The sequence below is a fragment of the Prorops nasuta genome, unplaced genomic scaffold (genome assembly GCF_024137725.1).
Source record: "Prorops nasuta isolate Cenicafe-Biocafe unplaced genomic scaffold, Cenicafe_Pnas_1.2 PNAS00010, whole genome shotgun sequence".
NCBI classification, from domain to species: domain Eukaryota; kingdom Metazoa; phylum Arthropoda; class Insecta; order Hymenoptera; family Bethylidae; genus Prorops; species Prorops nasuta.
Genome location: NW_027116807.1, coordinates 1,267,715 through 1,290,601, shown reverse-complemented (window position 1 = coordinate 1,290,601; position 22,887 = coordinate 1,267,715). Strand labels below are relative to the sequence as shown.

General features: G+C 37.1%; 1 protein-coding gene across 3 annotated transcripts in view; it reads right to left on the bottom strand.

Annotated features, from left to right (window-relative positions):
- Window positions 1–3,961: 3,961 nt before the first annotated feature.
- ab (abrupt) overlaps window positions 3,962–22,887 on the bottom strand; it is a 57,423-nt gene continuing 38,497 nt past the window's right edge. For 2 of the 3 annotated variants that reach the window (XM_066732205.1, XM_066732206.1), the window contains exons 8-9: window positions 14,938–15,400; window positions 3,963–8,349 (exon numbers count right to left, since the gene is read on the bottom strand). In XM_066732205.1, coding sequence (XP_066588302.1) covers window positions 7,803–8,349; window positions 14,938–15,400 — 1,010 coding nt within the window. In that variant the 3' untranslated portion in view covers window positions 3,963–7,802. Of the gene's footprint in view, window positions 8,350–14,937; window positions 15,401–22,887 lie in introns of all 3 variants that reach the window. The other variant, XM_066732208.1, reaches the window with a different exon arrangement.

Below are 22,887 nucleotides of genomic sequence, written 5' to 3'. Positions count from 1 at the left end.
TTAAGCGCACTTGCTACGCATAAAAAACATTACTAATAAGAACAAACTTCACATGGATAAGTCACGATACAATTCTATCAAATCAGTTTTGAACAAAAATATTAAATGATAAAAGAACAGTAACTTTCAACTTACCGTGCAAACAGAAATATAAAATTAAAGGACGTAAAATAAAGAAAGAAACTAAACGCTCTCGTTTAATATATTTATTATAATCGTATTGGCAAGTTGGGTGGCTTACATGCTAAGTAAGAGAGTGGCAAAAAAGAATAAAATTAAAGACCATACGTATATCGAAAGTAATACGGGAAAATGGCGAGGAAGATTAAAAAATAGGATAAAAGGTCTAGATAATTATCCAATTAAAATTCTACATATATTTACAAACGATAAAAATTATCAATTGGAAAGGATCTGGGGATTCGAGGAATTTCAGGGAAATTAGTTTGAGGGATAAAATCTTTTAAACTGGTTGGTTCGAATACATTTATAGGTCCGACTACCTCTGTCTCAGGCACGTTGATAATTACAAGAAAACCCCACGCAATTTTTCCGGAAAGGCTCCTCTTAAATATATTCACTGTATATACAGGATCTGCCACTTTAAACATTCTAGAGCATATATTCAAACGCATATTAACCTAACTATACAGATATCAAATTTAGGCATAGATTTATTTCAGAACATCTTATCATTTGCATTCAGAAATACCTTATGCTACATTTGGATGTCTGTAATAATTAAGGAGATATAAAATACATACGTTTTTTATGTGCATGCTTTAAGGCATTTTCAGTGGTGGATCATATATTATAATATTCTTTAATTATTAATATTTCGATAAGTCGATGCGCGAGACAGACGTATTCTTTTATGTCAAATAAAATAAGGGTAAACAATGATAAAAGGCGGTAGTACCTAATAATATTAATATTAATTGACGGTAATAAAACGTAACGTAACGTAACAAATATTGAAGCACCTTAATAATAATAATAATAATAATAACCGAAGGTGGTCAGACTGAGATGGGGCGACTACGTTTATCGCGGTTATTCTCTTTTCATTTTACAATCGAAATGTAAAATCCGTCGACAATACACCAATAATAATTAACAACAATCCTTAGATAGATTCGCTGAAATCTTAAAATAAAATATAAGATAATTCTCTCTTCAATTCTTCTTGTCTTCCAACCGAGGAATAATAATTAATCATCAACAATTCTTTTAAAAATGGTCTCTAATAATAGCTCCTTCATTATTCATGATCGAAAGTTTGTAGTAAGAAAAGAAAAAAGTCATGCTGCTGGCGTTACATTCGCTGCTACCGCGCGTCAAAATGAATTAATTACAAAGGAAATAGGTAAAAATGTGGTTATTTAAGATACAATAATAATAAAAACAATAAAATGAAAACGCACGTCGTCATTGCACGTTCATTGGTTTTTCGCAACTCTGCGCCTTTCTCTTCCTATCTCCTTTTTACTGCCAAATCTGATAATTTCTTTTATAATAATAGACATTAGGAGGTATAGTTTTATATCACTAAAGGACTATAATTATAATATACTCCTATGGTTATGACGCATCCCTGATTATGTTTTCTGTAAAATATCACGTAGGTAGCTATATTTTATTATTCCTCTTTTATCCGGTTTTTTTTTCTTACTACTTACGCACACAATATTTTGCTGCATTAACATACATTTAGCGTGTGTTTGTTGCATCTATAATATATCCTATGTATATTATAAGCCACGTGAACCAAATATTTATTCTCTCCACATGCATACATTTACAATCGATTCACATTTTATCTCTCGTTTTGTAGGTCCATACTTACAAAACGGCGGTAAGTACAATGTATTGCATTGCGATTTTTCAATTTAGCATTTTAAGCTCACGGTATAGTCGAGCGGGATACTGGCAGTGCTTTTTTCTCCCTCTCTCTCTCTTTCTCTCTCTCTCTATCTATCTTTTTACTTTCATGACCAAACATAAAGAGAGTTCCACGAGAAGTATAATTAAAAACAAAAAAAGAAAATACCATTTAGCGTAAGAATAGTAAACGATAATTAAGTACGTGTAAGAAACTTTTTAAAAAAGAGAACACAATTTTGTGATTTCATTAAAAAGTGGGATCTTGTGACAAATCTTTGCACTCGCTCGACTATGGCGCCCGTTTCAAGAGGCAAAAATTCTTAGCCTAAATCCCGTGGAAGATTAATTGTTTACTCCAAGTATATGACTATTCCAATAACATTATTACAATAATATACATATGTCGCCGACATGAGTACGAGCCTGGCTCGTGTTTTTTCATTATTCATCAAATTCAACGGATTATCGTAACGTGAGCATCTACTTATAGCGCAACAAGGATACTTGGCCGTTAGCAGAATTAATGATGGATAACAGCCACTTTTCGTGCAATTATTATGAGATCATTTATGAAACAAAATCTTTAGTTATTCTCAAATAAAATTTTCCATGCGTCAAACGATTACAACTTTATGCTGTTTTTCATCATTAATGGACTAACGGAAGTATATGGAGGTAGCTGTGGTGATTTCAATGTTTTCCATAGTCCCTTTCACCGATGCCTGTTCGCACGTTAAAATCTCGTAACAAATAAGAAACAAACAAACAAACAAATGAAACAAAACAGGTTACTTCTGCAGTAGTAATGGTAGAGCAATAATTTCTATTATCATTATTATCATCATTATTATTACTATTAATATTAGTAGTAGTATTAGTAGTAGTAGTAGTAAGAGTTGTAGTAGTAGTATTTTAATTTCTATTAGTATAGTATCACGGCCTGGCTGCTTCAGATTTCCTGAGTTTGTTATTAACATTTATTAAAATGCATTATTACAACGCGTGTCGAATATGAAGTACCTGAGACGGTGTTTTTGCTCCCTCACGACATTTTTCATCATTTCTCCTAACATTCCATTTCACCCCTGATTATTAGGAAAACGCATGAAAGAGTTGGACGAAAAATCAAACAAAACCCGACAAAATATTAAAACACGTATGGTACGAGATGTTCGCTTTGTTTCACGATAGAGAATTTCAACCAAATATTTCCATCCGCTCTATTTACACGGAAATATTGATGCTCGACTCAGCAAATATTAAAAATGACATTAAAAGTTGACATAACCAAAGCCTTCTATAAATAAACAGTATATTTTCCACCCATTTTTTAATCGACGAGAGCAGCAATTTTCAAAGCTACGAGAAAATAAAGTATTCGTGCAAAAGAAAAATACCGATAAATTTGCATCGTTGTATTTATCCCTCTATTTAAACCATGAAATCTGACTCGAGAGAATATAATGGCGAAAAAATTCCTATTGGATTGTTGGGAATAGGGGTGAAGTTTCGTCGTGGAATTAGCATGAGAGACCAGTGGGACTTTGGTTGACGGTAGGTAATAAGAGAAGGCAGACAGTTCGTAAAAGATTGGTGGATGTGCCTTTAGTGGGTCGTTAATTCCGCCTTATAATCATCGTAAACCAGCAAAGGCAGCCCACTGCACTCGAACCAATGAGCCTTCACCATCGTTCCTTTCCCGCTGCCTCTAAACTTGCGAGATTCTTTCAATTCTATGAAATTTATTGTTAGTACGTGGAGGAAAATGCCGATCGGGAGCAAACGTATAATAACGCACGTACGATTGTCTAAAAACTATTGCAATACTGTAGTTGGTCATATTAATCAAAGTGACTATTGCGGACTATGCTCAATGGACTATTTCAACGAGTTGCTGACTGAAGGGCAATTAGATGGTGGAACGATCAAATGTCTCTCGGTGTAAAAATATATATTTTATATATATATATATATTATCTGTGTATGTATACATAGATACATATACTATATACGTAACTATATAAATACTGTAGTAGAAAACTATGTTCTGTGTGTAGAGCAGTAAAGGAGGGAGGGGGGGGGGGGGAGTAAAGGGGGCGATATATATCATATGACTGGGCTAGGGGAGATCGCTCCACTATCCGATATTGCCGGAAACAAATTATTGTATACACGTGTAAATATTTCTCTTAACGTGTCTGTGTATAACGAGTGGAGGAAGAGATATGGGACACCGTTGTGAGCAGTAATATTTCCACACGTTTTACAAGAGAAAAATCAGAGCACAAACTTATATGTATATTCTTAATATTACTGCTCGCATCTGTGTGTTTATACGTAGGCGTGTAAAATAGCGTTATGCCAGTTTTTGCGTATCGCCAGCCAGTTCGCAGTAAATGATATAAAAGTCTATTAGCGAGATCGTTACGTTCGACCAACGATACGCGATCGATGAGTTATTCTTTAACAATGAAATATAGTGTTCGTCGCTTTTTCTCGGTATAATATACAGTAATAACATACAATAGGTGCATCCAGCCGACACTCGGCGGTCTCCGCCGCTAAGTAAAATACGGCTATGATTGATTGATCAGTTAAATTGTCCAATCATAAGCGTATTTTACTTAGAGGCTGAAACTGCTGAGTGTCAGCTGGATGCTCCCAATCACTCTTCCTACGTATCACGTGTCTTTCTGTGTGTAACAAAACAAAAATTGACTGGAAGTCGCTATGGCACAAAATGGTCAATAGAATTTAGCTGTAAGTAGCAAAACAACAAATTGTTGTAATGGTAAGCTTCTCTCTATTCCTCTTTTCTCTTTCTCTTTCTCTCTCTCTATCTCTCGCTCTCTCCCTCTCTTTGTCGGTTTGAAATTTGTTCGTTTCACGGATAAGCATGTTAGAAAACATTTGTACTTTCTGAACAATAATTATAATGGCGACACCAAATATCTCTTATACGTTTTTCTTTTTTATTTCGAGAGTGTATCTCAGAGTAGCTAGATGGTAGTAGGAAAAATAGTAGAAAATACATTTTCTCAGATTTACTCTATTACTTTTTGCTTGTGAAACATAACATTTTTTTATGTTTTATAAAAATTGCCAATTTTTATAAGGTACGCTCTTTAGGCTTAAAAATGAATTTAAGTCCAATGCAAAGTGATGAGATAAAATAGCAGATTACTTCTTATAACTAGTATAGGAAAGAGATAAGAGGAGTTGAGGGGAAAGAAAACTCGTGAAGACGTAACTGTTTTTAACTTTAGTCGTCCCTTGAAAACTCTACTCGGCCTGGGTCATGACTCTTGGATACTCGTAACAATTATTAATTATTACTTGAGATAAAAGTTAAAAATCGAGAAAAATCTTGGATGAAATATGACCGAGATATCTCCGTTAAACACATATTTCCTACTACCAGCTAGATTGTCCAATTTGTTTTTAGGTAATAATAGAGAGCGTCAAGGCAAGAAGTGGTTTCTTTGTACCGATTAGACCTGGCACGCGTCTCGGTCGATCACTCTCCGCATTCTCTCATTCTTCCCTGATTCCTCTTATTCTCTACGTCTAATATATATCCAGCTATATGCGCTCTAATTTGCGAAGCTTTTCCGCAGGAAGCTAGCTCTCGATTCACCTCCCGACGAACCACCCATATAAACATGAAATAAATTTTCATAAAAATGACGAAAATACAAGGATCCCTTTAAAAATCACGATATTTATACCATTATAAATAAATAATCCAAATCCCAAAAATGGAAACTTCGTATACAAGCGTTGCAATCGTATACAGCCCCGTATGTACAATATAAAATTTTTTAAAAAGCTCTGAAAGCTCGTTACTACATTGATTAAAATCCTCGTAGGTACTGTGTTCATTATCCACATATGGACTAATCATAATCAGACATCGATTTTAATCTGAATATTTAAGCTCGAGTTCTAGACTTCCTGCTGAAATTCTGGACGTTTCGTCATTGCTCCTGCACCTGAACCTCGTATTCTACGGTTGGCTTCGGAGATTGGCCCAGCCAGCCACCAGGTTAAACATACTTAAATTCTACAGTTAGCATACTCGGAGTATTGTGTACAATCTAAAAACTAACCGAAACTAATTCTGATCTTGTACAGAATTAGACCAATTTCCAAGCATATTAACAACTTAATTTTTTCACTCGGACTACCATTCATCCACTTTTCTCTTACTTTGTTAACTAACTCTTTCTCTCTGACTACTAATAAGTATTGCTAAGTATCGTATCGTAAGTTCTTTAACGCGTATAGCCCTACGCATTTCTTTATATATATATATATATATATGTATATATATAATTAATCAATTAGAGCGCGTGTGTATATTAGTAGGAACCATTTTACAACTATGCTCGGACCTGGCTTCTACGAGTTCCCATTGGAAAACTTGCTCCTGGTTTTCGTTGGTAAGGAGGCTCGAAAAAATTAACAAAATATGGTAAGACTTTTTGGTAGTTGAAAGTATGTATAGAAAATTGCTTGATGACTATTGGAAGATATTCTAGCTTGCACGGATCTTTCCGATTCGTGTGGAGATTACAATCCTTCGGATCCAATAAATGATTCTTGTTGAACAGTGTGAAACTTAATCGCTACGTCATGGCAGGCCCTAAAATTATCGTGTCGCGAACGAGCTAGCTAGCTGGGGCAATAAATGTAAAAGCTTCGTTTCAACTGTTTCTATTCTCGCGCGACTTATGAACAAAATTTCTCAATATTGATTTCTCATTCACACGCTTCGGGAATCGATTGAATTTAACGCGCGCGTTCAGTGATTATAGTAATTTGCCATTCGTGTATGTTATTTATCAAATTACGCAAGTCGTCAATTTTTACCATTAAGGTATGTATGGACATGCGCAAATGTCTCTTCTTCAATTTCGAGGAGTGTTTTGTTTTCTTACAGCTATGCGCATCCTCTACCATTTATGCACGCCTTTCCTATCGTCGTGCTACATTTAATCTTTCTACAAATCTAGACAATATATATTTTTCCTCAACATTCATATATAATAATAATATTATAATATAATATCTTCTTTGCCGTCTCACTGTGACGCTCGAACGCTGCACTGCTTTATCAGCGCTCTTAAATCTTTAAAGAATAGAAAGAAAAACAGTGGACCGGCGTCACCTGGAAATGGTTTCTTCTGTTTTTCGGTTCAATCAGAGTTTGGTAGACAGGCAGGAAAAGGAAGGAAAGAAAAGGGAACAAGTAGACGAGGTAATCGATTCGGAGCTCTAGTTGTCGATGTTCCTCGTTGAAATTCCTTCGCGTCTATGACTGACTACATTTTGTCTCTCGCGTAGCACTGAGGTAGATGGAATATTGTTGGTTGCACACGCAAATTTTTCACTCCAGCTGACAGATGCCATCTGTACTCTTTGATAACGGCCTGATCGTCCTCGATCTCTTTCTCCATTTTTGCACAGCAATAAGTTTTACTCAACTTTCACTAGCTGTCATTTGCGCGAGTGACACTTTCGAGATTCACCGAGAAACAACCACACTTAGAAGACGTAACTCGTAACTGAGGGAGGAGTCTGAACTGTAGGGCCCAGGATACGAGGATCATGGTCCGGACGTGTACTTGGATAGTAGGATAAATTTAAGAAGAAATGAGAGGGAGGGAGGAGAAAGAGAGAGAGGAAGTTGAGATTATATAAGATTTATAGGAAGGAAGAAAAAATGGCAGGATTCGCAGTGAGGCCTCGGAGTGTATCGTAGATGGCTAATGGAAGATGTTAAACTGCATTGAGTGTTCCGAACAAGAGGTTCCCTACCTCGCAATCTCTCTTCCATATATAATCCACGTTGATTTCATAAGTGCGAAGAATAATAGTAAGGACGCACAGTATACACTCTAAGAGCCAGCACAATTTTATTCGGCCTTGACAATTTCAGGCTCGTCATTTTCGCTAAAGTCATCATCGTCGGCTGCGGACGAATCCCCGTCATCCCCGAGCGTCGCGTGTCGAGGCTGCATCATGTCTTGACGATCCTCGTGAACGACTCCAGGTCCTCTACCCTCGTCCCTACCGATCATGGGATAATCGTCCATTCCTCGACCCCCTAGCTTATCCATCGCGCTCATCTGTGCCATTTTAGCCGCGTGAGCAGCTGCCACTGCCGCAGCATGCTCCGGACTGAGGCCCATCGTCAATCCAGAGTTCTCCGCTATAAGCTGTAGGTAGGTGTCTAAAATTGCTGATCCTGTAGCGCTTGCATTGTGATGACCTGCACCGTGCAAATGACTGGAAGGATGCAACGGTGCTGTGTTCGGCTCGCGTGATCCGTGCATAGTGTCCACTGATTTCGCTGCTATCGCGCTCGAAGATGTGTTTTTATTGTTACTTCCGGTACCTGCACTGTTTGTACCACTCACTTTCGTGATTACTGTGTTGTTATTCGGCGTTGGAGAACCGTACCTACAATCCATTCATTTCTTTTATTAGATAACGATATATATAACCATTAATATATATATATATATATATATATATATATATATATTTCTCTTAGACGTATATTCGTTTAGGTGACTACTAGTAATGTTAAAATGAAGTCTTTTTAAAGAAAAGAATCAAATAGTGGGGGAATACGTATACGCTCCACAAACGCACATCATCTACGCGATATACGTCTACCACGTATAAGCAAAATGATAATCAAGTGAGAATGTGTAACTATGTAGATACAAGAGAAAAATCTCCCAGAAATAACAAATTTACAGATAGGGCTGCTGATAGTATACATATACACTACTACACATTCTCACTTGAATTCCAGGCCTAAACTGTAAATCTAAATATTTCATTTTAATACAAAAATTCTATTTACTTTTTATATATTATGATATCTGTTGATTTCATTATTAATTTGCCTAAGTATTATAAACTATAAATTGTGCTCAGCTGTTGGATTAAAGCCCTCTAACAATAACGTATTAAAACGTTATATAAACTTAAAATGGAAATAAACATTTCAACAATATACATAAATTAATTACAAGTTTTTCTGGTGATATAAAATTTTTGGATTTACAGTGTAGTCATGATTAGGACGTTATGTGTACAAGTTTTATGAAAACCAATCTTATAACATAAGAATTATATTTCAATTTGTTTAATTGATTTTTAACTATTGTTGCCTGAATTGCTCAAAATTATTAGTTAAAGAAAAATCTTCTACTCACAGAATCTTGTCTTTCAAGATAGTGTAATAAGCATTTTCCAAATTCATTCTTATCAATATCATTGTTGACTCATAAATAAAAGGAATATAAATAATAATTATACAATAATGAAAGAATTTCTAATGGGATTATGGATAAAGTACACAATTTTTTCGAAACTTCTCATAAAAATCAATGTAAATTATGTAGTTTCATTTACTCAGTAATGGGGAAATAAAGGCTGGAAGACAAATATCCTAAAGGAAATCAGAGTCTAGCACAATCATGAATAATTGCTAATTTGTAACAATTATTCATTTCTCTTTAGAAGAGTGCTTATAAAAAGTTTTGGAAATTAATAAGGTATTCGTTGCAGCTAAAGAGGACTTCTCCAATATTTAAACTGCATTAATTACAACAAAATAATCTTTAACATTTATTTGACATTAGGGTCTTTTTGAATGTTAAGTTAAAGTTTCTATAATATGGATTGTTATAACAGTACTTACAATGTTGCTTGGCACAGACAAACGTTTTTGAAACAGATTTATAGTTTTTCTTATAATACACTCTTTTCTAAAGAGATTATATATCCTCACTTCAATATGGTTAAAATATTAATGTTTAGCTGGATATGTAAGCCAGTCAGAACATATCTTTTGAATGTTCACTTTATAAGTATCCATAGACATTGTTTTATTCTTCTGCAAAGTTGATCAAATATTTGTTTCTGAAAAATTTTAATTTTTATCATCTTTTTGCAATAGACATGTTTATTTTAAAGAAATTTTTGTTTGTTGAATTGTTTTCTTTGAGTTTCATTCTTTTTGAAATTCAAGAATTTAAGCAATCCAAAAACTCAATAAGCCTTTTTATGTGTAGATTGATATTAATTTTAAAATTTTACCTTAAGTTAGTTGTCTCTTTTAAAAAGGCTAAATCTTTATGGAACATAATAAAATTTTATCTCATCTAACAAATAATAATCGTCAATTCGTCTCAATTATTGTGTTCATGTCCAAAATTTCTACCTTGTGACAAAAATATAAAGTTTTATCTTTGTAAGAAATGCTGAAATAACTACAATGCCTGAAAAAGATAGAATACCTGTAGAATTAAGAAAGGTTTCAATACTCCAGCAATAATATTGATAATTCTATTGTGAAAGAGTTATATCTAAATTGAACGAAGATTTTTCCAACCTGTTAACCAAGGTTATTGTCGCAGAGAGTTTAGTAATTTTACTGCTGGTGCACTTGAATCTTTACAAACTGACTGACAGACAAATAAAAAAAAGTATAAAGACTTAATTTGTATTAATATTTTCAAGGAAGTTATTTCAAGATTAAAATATGCAATTAAAACTTATAGTTAAGAAAATTAGCTATAAATTAAAATAAAACATAAACTCAATACCAAATGCCTATTAACATAAATTTTTGACACTAAAAATAGCAAATGTCCTATCTGTGAGAAAAAGTTTGATATAAGCTGAGAAGAATAAAATTCAAATGAAATCAGTGCAATCATCAAAATATATACCTCTTACTCTAATTCTTTAGCATATTCCTTTAATATGGTCCACCAAACGTTCGTGCAATCACAGAGCAAGCCTATCGTAGTTTTTCAGTTACTTGCTCTCTTGTTGGGTATCTGCGCATAATTCAATGCTTCAATCGACACAACCAACTTAATAGTTTTTTCCAATTCAAAATCAGCTTGTCTCGTTCTCTTGTCTGCACGAAAAGATATCTGCGTTTCGCAGTCTTGCGCAAACGTTGAAGAAACTTCGTGAATACTTGGCGATCGAAAAACTGAAACGAATCGAAAAGACAGGCAGACAGGCTGCAAGCTGCAGCTTGTTAAAATGTTAAATTCTGTTCTGTGAATATTATGAAAGACTGAAAGAGAGAGTAAGGGAAGGGGGGGGGGGGTCGCGTAAGTAACGACTTTGTTGGACGGCTGGACTGTTTGGTGCGATTTTCCTAGAATGCAACGCCAGTTATAAACAACGGTCAATTCAAAAGAAAAAACAATTACAATTTTACCATAGGTATACTATGATTTACAAGTAAAAAACGTTTTAAGTATGTAGAATCTTTTGTTAATATTTTGTAATCGGGTTAATTCTTTATTCAATTTAATATATTGAATTAAACTTAATCAAATGACGCCAGAAGTAGGTGGAGGGGGGTGGTAATTGGCGGGGTGGTAGTTGGCGGTTATTATAGAAATACCCGAATCGGATACCGCGCTTTTAGTCAACCAATAGGAAGAGAGGAAAATTGTAAAATTAATACCGAACCCTGATATTATTAAGTAATAAACTAGGTAAATTAAATAAATCGTAATTAATTTGATTTAGTTTGTGATAGTGAACCTAAAATTATAAAATAAAAGTTTACTATAAATATGTACTAGTATACTAATGTCGTAGTGTAGTCAGTTATTAATTTTTCAAATTTCCTCTATTCCTATTGGCTGACTAAAAGCGCGGCAAAATCACGCCACCCTGCCACCTACCACCTCCCACCACCCATTTTTGGCATCACTTGCCTGGGATCTGTTGAACGGAGTGGAAGTGCGCTCAACGTATTAAATAAAGTAAAAAGTTAAACCGGTTGAATTATTACGCAATAGTTTAAACGCTTAGTATTTCTTACTCGTGAGTCGTAGTGTGCCTACGGTATAATTGTACTTGCTTTTTCCATCGAATAGTCCTTTTTATAATCGGTATTACGTTCGGAAAAAATCGCGCCATAGCGTCTCCCCCACCTAACGAACAAAGTCATCCCTTACGCGTTCCCCTCGTCTTCGCGGCATTCAGAACTGAGCTAATCGTAGCTTGTTTTGTCGATTCGTTTCAATTTTTCGTATATTATCCGAAATTTTTTCGGTCATCGAACATTCGTGAACTTTACTCAACGTTTGCTCTACGTTTGCTCTACGCTTCCGTATGGCCGTGGAGCGAAGATATCTCTTGGTGCGGGCAAGAGAACGCGAATAGTTGATTTTGAATTGGAAAAAGCTAGTTAGGTCGGTAGTATCGGTGGAAGGAATTGAATTGAGCGCGAATATCCCATAAGGCAGCAAGCAACGGAAAGACTCCAGTGCGCAACATTAGTTTGGCGGGAAATTTCTAATGAATCTGCTGAAGAGCTAGAATAAGAGGTATTTATCTTAACGATTGCACTGATTTAAATTAAATTTCATTCTTTTCAGCTTTTATCAAACTTTTCTTCAAAGATATAATATTTGCTATTTTTAGTATTGAGAATTTTTTGTAACAGACATTTGGCATTGAGTTCATACTTTCCTTTCATTTAGAGGTGATTTTCTTAACTGTAAGCTTTACTTTTGCAGCATTATCTTAAAACAGCTTTTTTGAAAATATTAATACGAGACTCTTATATTCTCTTTTTTACACTTTATTAGTCAGTCTGTTCGTAAAGGAACAAGTGTATCAGCAATAATGTCGTTAAACTTTCTACAAAAGAACTTTAGTAAGGAAGCAGGCTGAAAGAGCTTTTCTTTGTTCTCTCTAGTTATAACTCTTACACAATAAGTGTATCAGCATTATTACTTGACTATTCTCACCTTTATCGATTCTACGAGTATTCTATCTTTTATAGGCATAGCAGTTACAACTGCATTTCTTACAAAGATCAAACTCCATATTATTGTCACGAGCTGGAATTATTGGAATTGAGCACACTAATACAGGAATAGTTACAATTGCTGTTCATCGGATAAGCTGACATTCAATTGTGGTCCATGGCTAATAAGCATTCCTAAGAGATGGAGCTAACCTGAGGTATGATTTTAAAATTAATATTAATCTGTACATAAGGAAAGTCGTTGAATCTTAAGATTGCCAGAATACCTGAATTCCAAAAAGAGAGGAAATAAGACAAATAATGAAATAAACCTTTTTTTAAATTAAACCCATCAATTGCAAGAAAATAATAAGAGTTTGATTTTTTTGGAAAATAAAAATATTTGCATTTTTATAGAAAAATAGGAAAGAGGTTATCAATACTTATAAAGAGAACATTTAAAAGAGGTACTTTGGCAAATCTATAATATACCCAGCGAAACATTAATTTTTTAAATCTTGGCTGGCAAATTTTATTAAAACAACATAATTAGTCCACTTGATATCCATGGAGTTGCACCTACTAAAACATTTTCTTTATCAGTTTTGGTTAATATATTAAAATAATGCAAACATAGTTTCACTTAAAATAGATAGTTAGTATGGAAAAATATGAATTACTTTTAGAAGTGAAATATAAGGAATTATTAGTTAAAAACTTAATTGCTTCAGATTGAATACCAAAAATTAATTAAAAGATCTTTCTGAATGTTTGTCTTTTAAGAAAATAAAAAATAATATGCATATGTATATGAAAATGTGGTCTAGAATCACAGAAAGAATTTATGTGTTTTAAGCAAAATTTTGTAAATTTTTTGTAAAAAAATATGCTTGTGCCTAATAATATTATAAATAATGTTATAATGATACACATTATAGAAAATTCAAAAAGACAACACAGTGCCAGCTAAGGGTTTAATTTTATTTTCCTGAAATTGAGTGTAGTTTAAAGTGTTGAAGAATTCTAGTTCATTTGCAACAAATGGCTCATTAATTTAGAACACTTTTGATCAAAATTTATACAAGGACAAATGGATAATTGTAACAAATTAGAAGTTATATTAAGAAAAATTTTTTGGCTAATCTACAATATTTTTTTATAACAGTGAAACAAATTAGTTGATGCAACAATTTATTGATATAACAAATAGTTCATTATTTAATAAACATTTATTATACTAAAAAATTGTTTGCTGTATCAATTAATTCTGTCTACTGTTAGAATAAAAATTTGTCTGAGTGTATTATTATTAGGGAATTTCTTCTGATATGTTCAGAATTTTTGCAATCCAATCTATATTTCCTTGCTCATGAATAAATAAAAATTTACATTGATTTTGATGAGGAATTTCTATAAAATTGTGTACTACATCTATAATTCCAACACAAATTCCTTGATTATTGTAATTAATATTGTACTTTTTTCTCTGTAAATCTACATTGATTTTTTAATAACAGTGAATGCAGAGAAAATATTTTACATTGCTTTGAAAGGTAAGTGCTAGATTCTTTTCTTTGAACAAGAATTTAGAATAATTTTAGGCATTGATAACTAAAAATCAATTAAACAAATTGAAATATATTTCTTACCCTTGTAAGATACATTTGCATAAAATTTACTTTACTTTGGAAACACAGGAGAACTATAATGCTTTTCAAAAATTGTACAATATCCCAATCGTGACTATGCTGCAAATTCAAAAGTGTTATTTCAAAAGAAAAACTTGTGGTCGTTTTGTAAACACACACACATAGAAACACGATATAAGACGAATTTTTTCTATTTCAGTTTTGTGTAATTACAACACGTAGTGAGCTTTATTTCTTTACTCGAGCACACATTGCGCTGCATTATATTTCACAAATTTATAATGGTAACAACATACGATACTTAATACGTACAATGTGACTAAAGGTACTTATGTTAAGATAAAACTTTTGGAATTGCAGTATATTTGGTATATGCACACCTACACATTGCCATTAAGGTAAGAATTGTGTATCGAATTATATCGACAAATTTGTATGTGTATGTATGACTTAGAAAAGATTTAAACTTATCTATATAACCGTGTAGGTTTGCTGAACGCTTGTCGCGTCTTACTGATTCATCCAATAGATGAAAAAAGGTACGCGAGAATGGGAGAAGAGTAGTATAAGTGGCGTACAAGTTTCAATTGTTTTTACCTAAGGCTCAGAGGAAGTGTAAGGTCCTCAGGGTCGTCCCCGCCGCAGACGCTACTTCCAGCTTCGGACGATGCACCGCCAGCACGTGGCAATTCGAGTCTCATGTCGCCTCTTCTGGGTCCGGTGGGACTGGCCCTGGCACGGAGCTCCGCAGCGCTGACCTTGACTCCGGCCTTGGATAAGAGTCTGGAGGCCAGCTCGGGATCGAAGGGACTGGGCATTGGTAGAACCGGAAGATCCTTCGTGCTGATACCTCGATGTTGCCTCGACATGTGGGAGTGCAAGGAGTTTCTCGACTTGGCCACCGTTCCACAGAGCACGCAACGATATCCTGGACAAATGGTGTGCTTGTCCTCAAGATGGGTCCTCAACGTGTGCGCCGATCTGTAGATCTTGCCGCATTTTGGACACGGCCTTGGATCTGTCGCGCGTACTCTCATCATGTCTAAACCTCTGCGTGCTACTGCAATCAAAACAAACTCCATTGTTAAAGAAACAAATATCAATCGTGGAGACTCTACGCCATAACTAATTATTTTTTTATCTATATTTTGTTATACGATAATTATTCTTATTTTCACTGATAAAACCGCGTACGAGTTTGCTTTTCATAGGATTAGCTGCTGTATTTAAAATGTCTTTGCTCTTTAATATCGGCTCGTCTTACAAGTTTCCTCGAGAGTCCAGAATTTCTGCTTTACCTTATAGCCAGCTACTTGGGGAACATTTTGAAAGCAGAAAATTATAATTAAATTTGCAATTGGATTACTCCGCGTATTCATCTCCCATAGTTTCTCGCTGATAAAATCAGCCAACTCGAAGCCAATTAACTACCTGACTTTGGATAAGAAAATTTCATTATAATACTTGCATTTTAACAATATCATTATTCCTTTCTGCATAAGACGTACCTATAATAATTTTCTACGATTATTCTCTCTTCATTCATGATCAAATTATACTTTTCTACGAAAGAAAAGAGGGAACCAACAAAAGTATTAAACTTGTGGGAAGAAGATTTTAGATTTTTCCTCTCGTATATATTTGTCACTTTTGGGATATCGTGGCGTCAAGATAAATTACAAGCTTGCCAATTTCATTGAATACTTTTTATTGTACAAAGCATTACTTAAATAGTATATATATATATTTATTTATTTATTTATATTTATATACTTCATTCTGTGTTTCTTACTTTAAATATAAGCTATCGTTTGCTAAAATAGTGCGTATGAGATGCTTTATACATTGTTCGCTGTACGAACTGTGTCATAAGTGTGATACACGAGTCACGAAATTCCATGAAAAATAAATAAAACTCAACGCTTCTAATATTTTTTTTCTTTTTTTTTCACATTAAATGATCTTTTTTTCTTTCCAAATAAATAATATAATCTATAGGCTCTCCGCTCGATCGTGACTTTTTCAAACGTATCACATTTATAACAATTTATTCGTACGCGCTGAATTAAGTATAATTTATCTTTATAATAATTCACATATTCACTTTTGGGATTTATCTCCTAATATCTATTATATTACAACAACTTTCGAAACGCGCTCGAGCGAATATCTTTATCTAGGGAATACTGACGAAATGTATAAGACTACGGGAAAAAAAGAAGAGAAATAAAAATAAAAAGCTTGTGTTTCTTATGTAATAAAAAAGAAAGACAAGAGGAGATGCATAGAAGGAGGAGCGTTGTCTCGAATTGCTATAAAATAGGAAAAACCCGGTAGATTAGAAAATGGAAGAAACAGAAAGAAAATAAACCTATAGTGTTTTCGCGATATTAGCTCTCTCTCTCGTTGCTAAAATCTTAATACTAGTTTTATCGTAAGGCTGGCTTGCTCAGCTTGGAGGAACATTGTTTTCTCTTGTAATAAGTAATAAAGCTAGTCGCTAATAAAACGATCTCGTCACAATCTTAACATTAATTTCGTTAGTACGCTAAATTCATCAAGGACTAAGCATCCTACTTGAAATACTGCTTTTTTCTTCGTCTCCTCGTTTTTTCTGCCTTATCTCATCGTCCTCGTACATATATCTTACAAAATCATTAACGCTGCGTCAATTATATTCTCTATTTATATATTTATATATATATATATATATATATAGTATTTATAATGATTCACCCGTAGACTCTCTCGCTATGTACAAAAGATGTGCGTATTTTTCTCGCTGTGGGAGGGCGAAACCGAGTAAAGCCGTTGTTTTTGTGTGCAGACGTCTCTGACACGTGACGCGTTACCTTCTATCCTTGTCGTTAAATATTCGCGCGTACACTCGTATACTTTGATTAAGCCTGGCACGCGAATAAGAGACCCTGTGTACGCTAGAATAACGCCTCCAAACGCTACATTTCGACCAATACACTATATCTCGAGAGTGCGACAAAAAGCCTATGTTAACTCGAAGCGAAGTAAGATTTAAGGAGAAAGAGAGGTATATGATTTCGTGCAAAGTTAAAGAAAAACCTTAATATTCATCAATGTATAGGTACAACTCGAAAAATGAAAGTGAGAAAGGGTTTGCATAGGATTTTAAGAGACACTCGATCATTTCTACATATACATTTTTACAGTTTCGCTTTGAGAAAGATGTTATGGAATCTGGGTCGTCCACTTAAGGATATTTTCTCATCGGAGATCCTACCGGAAGGGATCGATGTTTCAGTCTCGTACGACTCTTCGCGCATTATTATTCTTTTGGGAAAAAACTTTGGCACCGAGCTTGACGGGATAGTTTTAAAGAAAAGTGTTAATTTTCACCACAATACCTTGAGAAATTAGTTGGGAGGATCGTGGAGTGGGAGAGAATGGGAGGGGGAGAGAGAGAGAGAGAGAGAGAGAGAGAGAGAGAGAGGGTGAGATAAAGAAAGAGGAGGAGGGTGGATTACGGAGGATTTCAAGAGTCATTGGATCGTTGGAAGAGATGTTCTTCTTTAGGTTCGGATTGAGAATGATGTTATCAGACGTAGGTCCACCTAAGTGTTTTGATCTGATCCCACTGGACGGGATGTTTGAGTCTCATGTGATTCCTCACGCTATTCGGATGGGAGAAGACTTTGGCGCAGGAAGTAACGGGACAGGTCGGGGAGTCTCTAGGATAATGATGATCGAGGTGAGCCCTCATAGCGCTGATATCCTGCATCGTACTGAAGCACAGTGGACACCTATAGCCATGCTGACGATGATGTTCCCGTAGCATCCTCTGCTGACGAAAGTCCGCGTGGGGTCGCTGATACTTGAAGGAGGAGGAGGCGGAGGATGCTCCCACTGATTGGTCCGGCGGCTCATCCTCGAGTTGCTGCTGCTGCTGCTGATTGTGAGGAAGAGGAACGGGTAGTGCAGGATGATGGCGATGCCGATGCCGATGATGTTGCTGGTGATGGCTGTGTTGGTGGTGGTTGTAAGCCGTGCCCTCTGCCTCATCGAGCCCGTGATCTGCAACCACCACCACAGCAACGTTACCGCCAGCCACCACCACCATATTTCCCCCCTCCCGTTTCTTCAAGAGAAACAAATCAGTTTGCCTCTATATTCTCCCTACACGGTCTACGAGCTATAATCGCTCGACGAATAAGGCCTAAATACATATGTATGTGTGTGTGCGCGTGTGTGTGTATTACGCAAGGAATACAACTCCTACCATCAGGATTTATGAATCATCGCTTATCACTATGGATACAGTACAGAGTGCTCTATATGCGGTAAATTGTCGATCGGACGGACGGACGTACGCACGCGCAGAGGTTAACGAGAAACGCACCGGGAAGCGGAAGAAGAAGAGGAGGAAGATGACGAAGAATAAGAAGAAGAGTAAGAAGAGTGTCCGGTGGAAGGGTAAGATTTTGGTGCAACTCATGGAAGCGAGGAGGAAGAGGAAGGAGACTGATGCTGCTGATTGGGATTGTTGACGGAGGAAGACCTTTGATGAATGCCGTGGGCCTGAAGTTGGTGATTGATCAGATAATGCTTGGTCTTGCAGCGTTTGCCACAAATGTTGCACTGAGGCCACGTGTCGGGCGACGGCCAATTAGAGTGGACGTTTTTCACATGCTGCCGGAGGTTGCTCGGAGATGAGTAGCTTTTGCCGCAGTAACGGCACAACGGACGCGCGTCCTCGTGCCGCAACGCCGTGTAGAGCCGCGCGATATTCTCGACGGCCTGCGTCGTCGTAGTCGTCGCCGTCGCTGTCGCCGTCGCCGTAGCCTTCGATTCCATCGCCAGCCCGTCTTCCCTCTTCGTCATCACCGATCCTACAACCAGGACGCCCCCTCTCATCAGTTTGCTACCCTTTACCCCCAATTTCCGCTCTCTCTCTCTCTCTCTCTCTCACTCGCACTCTTCTAATTCCCCCCCCCCCTCTCTCCCTCCCCCACATTCATGCTGCATCATCAGAATATCCCTAGACACGTTCTATTTCACAGTCACTCTCTACATTATTCCCCCATTTTCACACTGCACAATCGCTCCATTTTCTCTGCTTCGTCGATCATTCATTCTCCCCTGTCACAGAGACTGTGCGTGTATGGAGAAGCGAGCGAGCGCGCGGAGCCAGGTACTCTCCCCCCCCCCCCCCTCCCTCCCTCGTCTAGGCGCAAAGCCAAATTTCCGACATCACAACTGACTTTGTGAAATTATCAGAGCCACACGCTAAAGAGATACGTATACTCTCTCTCTCTCTCTCTCCTCTCCGGCTCATTTTTTCGTCTCCTCTCGCACGCACAATTTGCTCTCGCGGCCAGCATTCGCACCAACACACACATTCAAGCTACTCTCGTACTCTCAGGGCATGCCCGTGGTTGTAGGATATTTGGTGTCTAACTTTCACGCTGCTCTTTTTTAGCCGCCCGTCTCTCTCTCTCTCTCTCTCTCTCTCTCTCTCTCTCTCTCTCTCTCTCTCTCTCGGCGAATCTTTCATCTTAAATTTCCATCAGGGATTCTACGCACGACTTCCGCAGTTGGAGCGGAAGTCCTTGGGACGAGGTTCGTCCCCTCTCGCGCCGCTGCCCTTTCCGCTCGTCCGGCCCCGCACTCCGGCTGCCTGGCAGCCTTCGATGTGACCCTACATATATATATATATATATATATATACACATATACACATGTACATAGTAGCTCGGAGGTTTTTTCAAAAATGCGAGAAATTTCTCTTTGGCTCTTCCCGATGCGCCTTTCGAGACTGAGGGATGATAAACGGGGAGGGTGGGAGAGTGAAGGGTGGTAGAGAGAAAGAGAGGGTGCCAACTACGTAGTGTATAAGAAGCGGCTGGGTATTGATCGAGCCCTCTGCGTCTCGTTACGACTATCTTTCCTACGAATCTCCTAAGCAGAAAGCTCTCCGCTACTTTCGTGCACGTCTCCTCCTTATTAAGTCGATGGAAAAGGAAAGGATGCGCGCGGACCTGCCCACCCTCTTCCTTTTCCCTCTTCACTCTTCTTCTTCCTCTCACAGACACGCGTACCCCGCCCAACAAACACAAATTGCCCACCGTCCTTTTTGCCGCGTCAAATCCCTCAAACGCCGATATCACGCGCTATTCGTCGGAACAAACCTTCTTAAATATTCTGCCCTTTGCCGTTTTACGCGCGGCGTCTTCCCTCTCTCACGCGAATTTCATTCGCCACAACAAACGCTCTTTTCTCCTACAGATTTTTCGTTCCCTCTTACAATGCGTGTTTTAATTGCGAAAGGATTCGGTGCTACGAATTATAGCTTTTATCCGTTTAATTGCGCATGGGTGGAAAATTCGATTCTCCTTGAATGAGAAACGCTCTTTTTTTTCAGGTTTTACACAGGCGTTCCATTTTTCTCAACAACGGAAGTGAATTTCGGAAGTTGCTTCTATAACTATTTGTTTGGTGGGTTCTCGTGGAACATTTTAATTGGAACGATTGGTTGCTACATTGTAGCTATTTGCTCGTGCACGGGGAAGCACTGAGAAATGCCCAATGATATAGACTTTGTTCTGATTTATGGCGGCGAGCGGCGAGCCAATTTGTTAGGAACATAGGCCCAGTGTGTATACCTTGCGAGAATAGCAAACAGCACATTCGCTCCGGTGATTTATGCAATGCCTGCTCCAAGATAGATCGAGACTCGCCGTGTCGCAAATACCAGACTCTCGCATTCCTACGATCTTATTAACGCGACAGAAATCCCTTCCAACTACTGCGATATGACGATAACGATTAATTCAACAATAAAATATAAATTAACGATTAAACGTGGCAAATGCGAGAAATTGCAGACTGTCTGACACGAGTGCGCGATCGATGGATACTTTTACGACTGATTGCATTTGAAAACTTTGGCCTCGATGGTTATTCCAAAAAGAAAAACCATGGAAAATCCTCCAGGCGTTTCAAACAACCTCGAAATTCAACATTCGCGCGGTGTCCTCGTTCTTTGTCTCAATATCTAATAATAACGAAGATCGCGCGACTCTTTTCAGTTTTATTATACTTTCCCACGTAAAATTAATCAAGTATATACTATATATGGCATATAAGAAATATTAAAACATACAACACTGATACAAAATTGGAAAAGGAAAGAAAAAACCGTCCCGACTACGAGTGCTATTGTTGAAGAGAGAGAAAGAGAGAGATCTTAAAACCAGAAGACATCGATATAGTACAATAGTGAGATAGACAAAGAAAAAAAAAATTATAGAAATGTGAGAGATGCAGAGCAGAGCAGAGAGGAAATCATAGAAAATTGACGAATGTAAATATATCGCGAGTAATTAGGGATATAGAAATGAAGTAGTCTGACGGAAAGAAAGCAGTAATAGACTAAGCGAAGGAGGAAGAAGAAGAAGACCCTGAAGAAATAGAAGACATTGTAGGGAGGGGGGGGGGGGAGTGTAAGGGATAGATAGAGATGGATGTACGACGTAGGTGGAAAGTGCGAGGAGCACAAAAGGGTAGTTAGAAGGTGTTGGAGAGCGTTGGGGTAGTTGAAGGGTATTCCGAGTTGCTTTGGGGAACGGGAGGCAGTAATTGGGAGTTTGGGGGATGAAAAAGTGGGTCTTACTGGAGCAGACACGAGATATATATATATATATATATATATAGAGAGAGAGAGAGAGAGAGAGGTAAGAGAGGCACGTTTCTAAATGGCCACCGGGGCTTGGTAGGGGCTAAGATGATTGCGCCAGTCCATTAACGCTGTCGCGTTGGCGTCGCTACGGCGAATTGCAGTGCATTAACGAGCCCCCTGATTGGTCCACGCGAAACTACCTTCCGATCCGATCTGCCCCCGATCGATTTCCCCGCAGAAATGAAAAACGATCCATTCCCCCCCCCCCCCCATCTCTCCTCTCCGAATCTTCTGAATTCAACCCTGGCCAATAATAAAACACGATCCTCGCCTCTCGTTAAACTTAAACGGACCAGCGATACATATTTTATTGGAACAGTATGTACGAATTTAGCCCATCAAATTAAATTATCGTCGCGCAAAAATACACGAAACCTCCTTCTCTGCAGTTTTAAATCATTTATATAAAACTTTGTCCACGTATATAGGAGTTATTTCTAGATTTTCATATCGGATTTAAAAATTAGTTGGTTTATACCGTTATCCGAGGGTTTTTCCATGGGAATTTTTAATCTCGGCCGATTTCGGAGAATTTGTTCGATTTGCCGGACGTTTAACAGCTGATTTCCTTGAGAAGGTCTCTCTAGACGCGATGATCAGGTGTATATACATATGTATCGCGAGAGGGAGTTTGGAGCAGCTTTAGTTTTATGACGGTAGACGCGGTGGCTTCTTGATGCATGGACGCGAATCGGAGGACGAGGGGGTGCGAAGCAGCAAAAACTTTAATTTCACCCTCCCCTCTCGAAGAGACTTTTTACGATCTTCCCTAAAACTGCCAGAGAGGAAAAAAACGAGCTCGTAGAATTAGCGATATTTCAGAAAAATTAGCAGAT